The sequence below is a fragment of the Scatophagus argus genome, chromosome 4 (assembly GCF_020382885.2).
Source record: "Scatophagus argus isolate fScaArg1 chromosome 4, fScaArg1.pri, whole genome shotgun sequence".
NCBI classification, from domain to species: Eukaryota; Metazoa; Chordata; class Actinopteri; family Scatophagidae; genus Scatophagus; species Scatophagus argus.
Window position 1 is genome coordinate 11,693,391 of NC_058496.1, and position 9,416 is coordinate 11,702,806.

At 38.8% G+C, this 9,416-nt stretch overlaps 1 protein-coding gene across 1 annotated transcript in view; it reads left to right on the plus strand.

The window, feature by feature from the left end:
• ipo11 (importin 11) overlaps positions 1-8,760 on the plus strand; it is a 106,226-nt gene extending 97,466 nt beyond the window's left edge. Inside the window, exon 30 of the mRNA XM_046387719.1 lies at positions 6,687-8,760. Within this exon, the coding sequence (XP_046243675.1) occupies positions 6,687-6,851 (165 nt within the window). The 3' untranslated portion in view covers positions 6,852-8,760. The remainder of the gene's footprint in view (positions 1-6,686) is intronic.
• Positions 8,761-9,416: the final 656 nt, after the last annotated feature.

The window sequence follows — 9,416 nt, forward strand, 5'->3', positions numbered from 1 at the left end:
CAGTAGCAAGACCAACATCAAATTTTACTTTATAAGTCATCTTTTACTGTAGAACATCATCCACAGTCGTTCATTTATGTCGTTCATTCATGTTTATGTAGAACCACATCTTGCAATATATATATCATATCCAGAAAATAGATAGAATAGAAAATAGAAAGTAAAAAAAAAATGTCGATAGAAGAACTGCCTCCTCCTTTCTTTTGAAATAACTGAGTTCACGAGGAATGAAGGCATCGGGAGTAACTATGCAGGTCTTGTTTTCTTATGTAGATCATATAGAGATGTCAGTATTAACTTGAGGCTTTTTTATGATTCCTTGTAATTGTTTTAATGGGCATTTTGCATGAGGTAACTGTGGTGGGCGATCATCATCATTGTCACATTTACACCACACACACACACACACACACACATATATATACATACATACACACATATATATCTCTGTCCCCATCATCTGCTCACTGGGCAACTACCAAACCTCTGATTTGTCTCACTCTTCTTTTCATCCTTCCCCTCATTTGTCTTCCTCATTCTCTGAGGCATGAGGACCAGTGCTTCTTTATCAGTCAGCCACAGCAGGGGGGCATGTCACTGTCCCTCTGTTCTTGCCTTTTATCATCACTTCATTTCTCTCCTTCCTCAAGCCTTCACTGACCTCTTCACTTTCCTTTTGCCTTAACAGGAATATTTGGATTGTGCACCATCTGGCTGGTTGTCCTTATCTTCATGCTGATTGCTTTTGTTTTCAGTTCATTGCTTGGTCATTTTCACTCCACTTTCTTCTCTTTGTTGATCGCACCTCTACGTCTTCCTTTATATTTCTGTTGCCTTTATCTTGTCCTCATGGATCCCCCCCTCCCAGATTTATCTTCTGTCTCCTTATCCGGACAATCCAAAACTTTAAAATGTATATTTGTATTCAGATGGGATATCTAACATCCGTTATGCAACACACAATATCATTTTTTGTCTCTCTGGTTCCTATATTAAGGTAAGTGTCAGGACAGGACCTCTTGCCAAGATAATTTATCTTGGAAACATACTTTTGCTGGAAAGGGAAGTGACTTACAGAGAATGCTTTTAATGCTTTCTGGGTGGCCAGCTGTTTTTGCAGGGTTTTTTTAGGTGTTTTTTTTTTATTATTATTGTTTGTTTCGTTTTGTCTACAAAACATTTCTTGAGTTTTACATCAAAATAGTGTCACAACATTCTCCTAGTTTGAAAGCTTTAAAAATAAATAAATAGAAAATGTAATATGGCTCCATGCAGCTCATCCGGTCCAAGTCTCCAGAATGCCCAAGATCCCAAATTAATTTGAAGGTCATCATTTACATCTTTTTAAAAGCCAAAACCACTTATGCTGCTAGACTAAATGTAGTAGCGAGTACCCATCTTCGGCAGAGAAGTTCCAGAAATGCTGTTAGTGACTAAGAAGCTTCACCCAATTTAGATGATGGCTGAATTGTCATTTCTGGATGAAGAGTTCCTGTTTTAATGACTTTTTATAGAATTTTTAGTCCGACAGAAATTTTAGCTCTGCAGGATTTTTATAGGTCTCATGTTTTTATAAGAGCCTGTACACCAAAACAAATTAAATGAAATATGCACATACCTGCTTTTCAACCTAGAAGAAAAATTCCAACAAGAGATATATTCAGTATGCAGTAGAGCTGTTGCAGATGTATTTGTGAACGTATAATTTCAACACATTAACCTTGCATCAGACCTTACATCCACATTAACCTTACATGAGATCTCTAAAAGAATGAACTGATCAGAGCAACCTCATGCCCTGTGAAGAGAAACTGAACGCACCTGACCCAGTATCTGTTCTATGTCGAGTGACACTGGAGAAATGACTGTGTAGACACCATGGTTTCCATGGCATCCATGCATGACAGCAGCAGGTATTATGGGTCACACTGTCATTCAATTACACAATTGATTAATTGATTTGTGCTTGAGAGAGACAAGTCCATTTACAAGACATAAATAGAAAACCTAGACAGCCCGGGTTCTAGCTCTTAGAAACATGACTGACCACATTTGATTGGTGCTTTGGATGTTGTCTACAGTTAATCTAAATGTTTTGAGAAATAACATCAGACCAACTACACAGAAATCAAATACACAGCAACTGAGTAAATATAAAGAAAATCCACTGAGTGACAGGAATGCTACTATACATACACTATATAGACAAAAGTATCCAGACATGAGGCCGTATTGCAGGAGCTTGACAAGGCCCCTTGATTTCCCAGGGAAAGGAAATATTAATGTTTCAGCATACCAAGACATTTTGGACAATGCTATGCTTCAAATTTTGTAGCAACAGTTTGGTGAAGGCCCTTTTCTATTCCAGCATGTCTGTGTCCCACTGCACAAAGCAAAGCTCCATAAAGACATGGTTGGATGAGTTTGGTGTGAAAGAACTTGACCGGCCCACACAGAGCCCTGACCTAAACCCCATCCAACACCTTTGGGGTGAACTGGAACGGAGATTGTGGGCCAGGCCTTTTAGCATCTGGCCTCACAAATGCTCTACTGCATGAATGGGCAGAAATTCTCACAGCTACTTTGTGAAAAACCTTCCCAGAAGAGTGGAAGCTGTTACATACCTGCATAGTTGTCTCTTTATTTAGAATGTAGGTGTAATCATCAGTAGCCCCAATACTTTTCTCTATATAGGTTAGATATTATACTATTATAGTTATTATGCTATTTTAGTCTCACCTCACACCCACTTAAATACATCAAGAAACAAATTCTTGCATGTTCTTTTATCAAAACAGAGGTGGACTTTCATCAAGAACTGTTTGTTTTGCTAATTCCACAACATGTGTGGAAGTCAGACAGATACAGGTGAATTACTGGATGACTTGGTGAAAGGAGAATTTTTTTTTCTTCTTTCTTTCCATTCACTTATGTGATGTTTGCTTGTACGTTGAAGTTGTAAATATCAAACATGTTTAAAATCATTTGAGTGACAATCATAGTAGCAACTCGTCCTTCAACGCCACTGGAACAGATTCTTTCCAGCTGCACAGCCGCTCAGTTGATACATCAAAATATAAAAAAATGACATTTTGCTTTTTCAAGCAGCACTCTGATTATAATTGTCTTACGTAGATATGAAGCCATTGTGTCATGGGTTGAGAATCATTTGTCTTGAACAAGATGATCATTTGAGTCAAATTTAAAAGCTTTTAAGTGTAGTCAGCATTTTCTAGGAGCGACTAAGTGGCGATGACTGTCATTGACGTAAATTATCTGATGAAATTAACATCTGCCTGCGGTCCGATCCTCTGAATGACATTAACATCCCCTTACTCAATGCAGTTCTTAGTTTACACTTCAGTTCATCATAAAGCCTCAGAGCTCATTACATCATCCCTAAGCTTATGTGTTCACACACCCAAGTGCTGTGTTTGTGTGTTTGCAGTCAGAACAAGGCGCCACAGGATGTGAGATAAAGGCTGGAAAGTTGTTTCATCATTAACTCCAGTTAGCACTTCCCTACCTGACTTGACTTCCTTTAAGGTCCGCTGCTGCTACAAATGTGCTTTTCCACTGAAGAGTGTAGCCTAGTGTGGTGAGAAAATGATGAGCGCTGGTAGTAGGCCTGCTGGTGTTAATTCAGTGAATTGATAATCAGTGAATGTGTGTCCGCTGGTTAATCCCAGATTTCCTAATGCAACAGAAGTGATATGTAGCTGGTTTTTAATGTGAATGTGCTTGCCTTTGGGTTTGTGTGGGCCTGTCATTTAGAGAGAGAGAGAGAGTGTGTGTGTGTGTGTGTGTGTGCGCGCACTGCTTGTGTGAGTGTTGTGAATGGGAGATGTTTAAAATCCCTGGCGCAGACCGGTATTAAACAACTCGTGTTTTTACAGTCATGACATTGGGACTTGTCTCTGTTTGCTTTGGAAAAGGTCGGCAGCAGTCCAGGGATTGTATGAGAGATGAGAGCTTTCAAGTCCCTTGTCATCATTCTCTGCGTCCTCTCATGTTGCCCACTTCTCTCTTTTCCCCCCCTCTCAGTCCCGAACGAGACAAACAATGTGATTGCCTGTCCTCTGGGTTCCACGTCCCCTCTCTTTCATCAGACACTTTCTTTAGGTTGCGGCCTGCGTCATCGTGTCAGTTCCTGCTAGCATCTCTTCGTGTGAACCAGGACTTCTTTCTCTTGGTCTGTTTGTGTTTCCTTGTCACCAGTTTCTTTACATGACTTTTCACCTTTCTCCCTTGCCTAGCAATCAAACATCCTCACCTCCTCCTGCCATGTTCTCTTTCCTCTTCTGATCTTCCTCTGGATTACAATGGATCATGCTTGTTGTTGATATTAGTAGCTTCCACCCATTAGATTTGTTTGTATCGGAGCCGTGTTTCTGAGCCAAGTGCTCTGTTATTGGCTGCTTTAAACATTCTGTCTTTAAGCTCTTGTCTACCCGTAACATCCTGTTAACATTCTGCTGTTCCTCTCAACTGAACTGTCTTTTCATCCCTTGTATTTTGTATCTTGTATTATTCTAAACATTCTTAGAAGTGCTCATCAATGCACACTGTCATATACTTGCATATGTTTTTTTTCCATCTCATCCTTTTATTGGTTTATTTCTTAGGCAATGTGTAGTAGGTTATTCAGTATGATGTCCCCTTTAATTGGACACATTGTTGCTGAGATGTTAAACACTGAGCCTAACTGCCATTTTCTTCATTAATTCAGAGACTAATAGGTTATTTATTGGGATTTATGCAGATGTGAATCATTGTTTTTCCCCCATTACATCAGATATTTAAGAGGATCATAGATTAAGAAATGCTTACAAAGACCTTGATATTTTGCTCCCAACACACTCACACAATCTTGCACACACACACACTTTGGGTTATTTGTACCAGGATTACATAGACACAGACACAAACACACAAGGGAATAGAGGATACCGTCCTAAACAGTCATACACACTCCTCTAACAGGTCCTTGTGCTGGATGTAATTATGCAGGTTAGAAGACAGCTTTTCCATTAAGCCGCTCTCCAACAGCCACTCTTGACTAGTTTGATTGCGCTATAATGACAAAGAACTAATTAGCATGACAAGTATTCTTTCCAGTGATTGGCTTGAGACCAAGAGTTGTCATTACGATATCCTGCTTCTCGCAGGACCCAAAGTTGTTTTTTTTTTTGGTTTTGTTTTGATTTGGGTTTTTTTGCTTTAGGGTTTGCAGGTTTTGTGACAGCATGAGGAAGCGTGCAAAGCCTACCCAAATGTGATGTTTGTGTATGATAAATTATAGAGGGAATTCAGTCACTGAGAGAGTTTGTGTTCGCGTTCAGTTCACTGACCTGCTTTCAAAAGGTTGTAGGAGGAGGGTCAGGCAACATCACATGATGACGATAATTAATCTGCAGGGAAATCTAATTCAAATGAGAGAGCCAGAACCAAGCAGCAACCCTGCAGGTGCACACACACGCATACAAATACTCATACTCTATACAAATAACATCCTAAAAGCATTCAGTGTTTACAAAGTACGTAACTGATTGACACAACAGATTGTTTCAAAAGATAGATACGCTGTTTAAAAGTTTTGATTGCTCTCGTATTCCCCTCTAGTTTACTTGCAAACTGTGCAGGCCCTCAGACTTTTCTGTGCCGTTATGTTTGCCTCTACCCTTGCTTCACTCCACAGAAAATAAATGACCGTGTTCTTGCCCATAGAAATGTGTCTGCTCTCGTCAGCCATGCAGCTTTTCTTTGCTTTTTTACTCTGTTGTCAAGGATTATTTTTCCTGTGCAGCCTTCTGCATAAGATGAATGGCCGTGGTTGTTCTAGCGCAAGTTAGTTGTATGAAATGGAGTGGAAAACATGTCTGAGTTGCTTTTTCCTTCCCTTTTTGTCATACGTGTCTCTGGAGCAGTGTGAATGCGTTACTGCTGAGTGTTTTAGCTACATTTGACAGGGTTAAGAATTATTCATGACTTATCTTACTACTACTTAATAACTGTTGCTTGGATAATGCACCTCTGTATGAACTTGCTTTACGTAGCTGAGGCTGTCATTTACTATGAATTGCTTTTAAGTGTATCTTTTTCTTAGCAATTATTTCATCAAGAAATGCATGCACTCATCTGTTTTTGTGCTCCAGTTTGAAAAGTTGAAGTCAAACAAGCAAATTCTGTACATTTTAAGAAATAGAGCATTAAGTAAAGACATAATCTATAATTAGTACTTCCATACCAGCACAGCAACCAGAGCTGGTCACTTTGAAATTGGTGCCAGTTGATCCAAGACTTTTAAATGTCAGATTTTAATGAAATGGTTACAAAACTGTTCAATTCCATACTGACCAAGTCAAAACCAGACTTACGTTCCAACTTGAAGAATTTGAGCAAATCTGTAGAGAAGAATGGGAGAAACAGAAATCCCTAAATCCATATTTGCCACAACAGTGCAGACTTATGCGAGGAGAATCAAACCTTTAGTTGCTGCCAAAATGCTGAACGTTCCTGTATTTGCTATTAAAGAAAAGTATTTTATTTCAACAGTGCATGCGAGAATAAGAGCAGTCTGCTCTCAGTGAATTTTCTATCTTTTGTAGCCAATGGTCAGAGTTGGATTCACTTGCTCAGATGGCATCCTAACTGTAATTTTTTCCGTTTTCTTTACCCCTCTGCAGTTGGCCCTCGAGGACCCAGTGCACAGTGTTTCCCTCCAGCAGTTTGTCTATGAGAAGCTAAAAGCACAGCAGGCCCTAATGGGGGACCAAGGCTTCGCGGTCCTGATGGAGACGGTGGACACAGAGCTTGTCAGGCAGCTCCAGGAGTTCCTCCAGGGACTCTGAATCACATACACAATCCTTCACGACCTTAAACCTTTCCTAGTAACACCCTCTCCCACATTTTTGAAAATGTACTGAAAAAGGCTAACAATCTGCCCGACGTGTGGACTCCTAATCCAAACCTTCCCAACCTCTACCCATGCTATGCCTTATCAATATTCAGACTTAGCCTTGTCTACTGTCTTCATCTAACACCCCTTGTACCTTTCTCTTTCATCTGGATCCTTTTGTATCAAGATGGGGTCCATGTGGGTATTTAAAAAAAAATGTACTTCACGTTTTTTAAAAGACCCACATAAAAGCATCACCAGTCTAGAGCTTCCACTCAGTTCTTCTAGTTTCTTCTCTTTCTGTGGTTTCAACGTGGAACGGGTAGAAAATTGGACAAATGGTAGGAAAGTTGAGGGGCTAGAGGCGTATAAAAGAAAAAAAAATAATCTGCAGGTGCCAGAGCAGAAGCCTTGGACTATTTTCTACAGACAAAAACATACAGATTGTAGCAGAATTGTGGATAAACCATACCTAAAGGACCTAAAGCAGTGTTTACAGAATCTATTCTTAAAAAGAGAAAAAAAGACATGTAATTTTGTATGTATGTAAAGTACAGTATGGATGATATTCTGCATGATAATATTTTACTTTTTAGTTGTTGTTTTTTTTTTTTATTTTGTGTTAATTTCTCTTCCATTTTTAAAAAGAATAATAATTTTGTCATAACCAGAGATGAAGTTGAAGAAACTACTGAGAGAAGCAGAAAGTGTTTTTCTTTCTTTTTGATTTGAGTTTGAGGGATTTTTGTTTCTTGGTTGTAAAATTGGTGATTTTTAAATGGTTGAGTGCTGAACCACATTTATATGTATATACATACTGCTGCTATTTGATGGTGTGTCGGAGCACTTTAATAACCAAAAACTGTTTAACATGTTTTCATCTTTTTCTTACTTCATTGTATGTTAACACAGTGGTAGAAGGCCTTGGAGCAGGTCAGCAGGATTGTGGCAAATTGGGCTTAGGCTGCATTAAGACCCTCATCTTGAGTATTTGATGTATTTCATGTCTCACTGCTACCTTTCACAAAATACTAACTGCAAAACACTAAGCTGACATTACGTTTCCATTTGGATAAGGCATAAAACTGGATGAATTCTGACCCAAGAAGTCACACATGTGAAGCCGCCGTGGCTTTATGAGTCAAATACATTGTTTCATGTAACTGCTCTGCCAGTTTTTCGCCAGTTGTTTTAGTGGTAAAAATGAAGTTTTGATATTCATTCTTTGGCAGAAGAACTTTTTTTTGCAGGTTTTCCTGGAAGGATTAATTATTTTGACTATTATTTGAATTATTTAGTATTTGGAATTAATAAGTTAAAAAATAATTGAATTTTGGCTTTAATAGTTAATGAAATACATTTATACAATTGGCATTGGATCTGTTTCATCAGAATCTTTTTTTTTTTTTGGTTGCAGTTTGAAACTCCTGTAGAGGGGAAAAAATGACAGATTTTCTCTGGGTCACCCTGCTTTTAAAGTCTATGCTTCTGGCACTTATGGATTAATATGGTTTTATTTGCTCTCATTATGTTGGTCAAACTCCCTGGGACGGAGATAATCCTGACATTAGCTCCTTTGACACTGTGATAGAGTTGAGTAGCAGTCAGAATTACAGCCTTATGCTTTCAGCCTTATCCTTGAAACTCAATAGACCTTTCTTACTATTATGTTCGTTTCTTAACTAGTCTAACAGTAGAGGATTTCTGTACTCGTATTCTGTTAATGATGGTAATAATGAAGTTTAGAACACAACGCACAGTAGAGAGATGGTTTTGAATTAAAAGTTTGGTTACATTTTGATGGGATATAATCCTTGTTGCTTTTTCCAAAGCCTTCAATAAAGTGCAGCAATCAGCCAAAATATCAGCCTGTCTTTTTCCTTTCCTGATTTCATGATGAATTAAACTGAAAACAATCCTATCTATAATGTTTTTTAAAGTATTTTAGCAGCAGTGCAGTTCTAGTTAGCATATACTGCTGGGTTGTACAGGTGGTATCCTTGACATGCAAAGTGTGACCAGTTTGGAAGTAACCCTTGAAAAAGTCACGGGAGGGAGGCTGCAGAATAGTAACTGCAAAAATATGAAAAATGGCCTGCAAGTACTCGGAGAAGGGGAGGGAAGTGAACTGACTGGGACTTGGGAAAGACTAGAGACTACAGCCATGCTAGCTGCGCTGCAAGGCTGCACTTATGGTGCTTTGAGCAAAGTGCTAATGTCTGTATTGCTGACATGCTGAGTGTAACAATATTAACATGATTTTTCACAATTACAATGTCAGGTTGACTGGAATGTAATTAGCTTTGCACATATTTAGTCATAAACCAAAGTACAAAATATCTGAAGTGATGATGACACCAGATTAAAAAAAGTTTAAGTGATTCAAATTGATCCTGTGGGGCAGAGGAATGTGTCTACCAAATGTCATAACAGTTGACTTTCCTCTTAAACCTCAAACCTCAGCTTCATGGTGGTGCCATAGGGAAAGTCAGAGGATGTCCAAATTCATTTGGATATG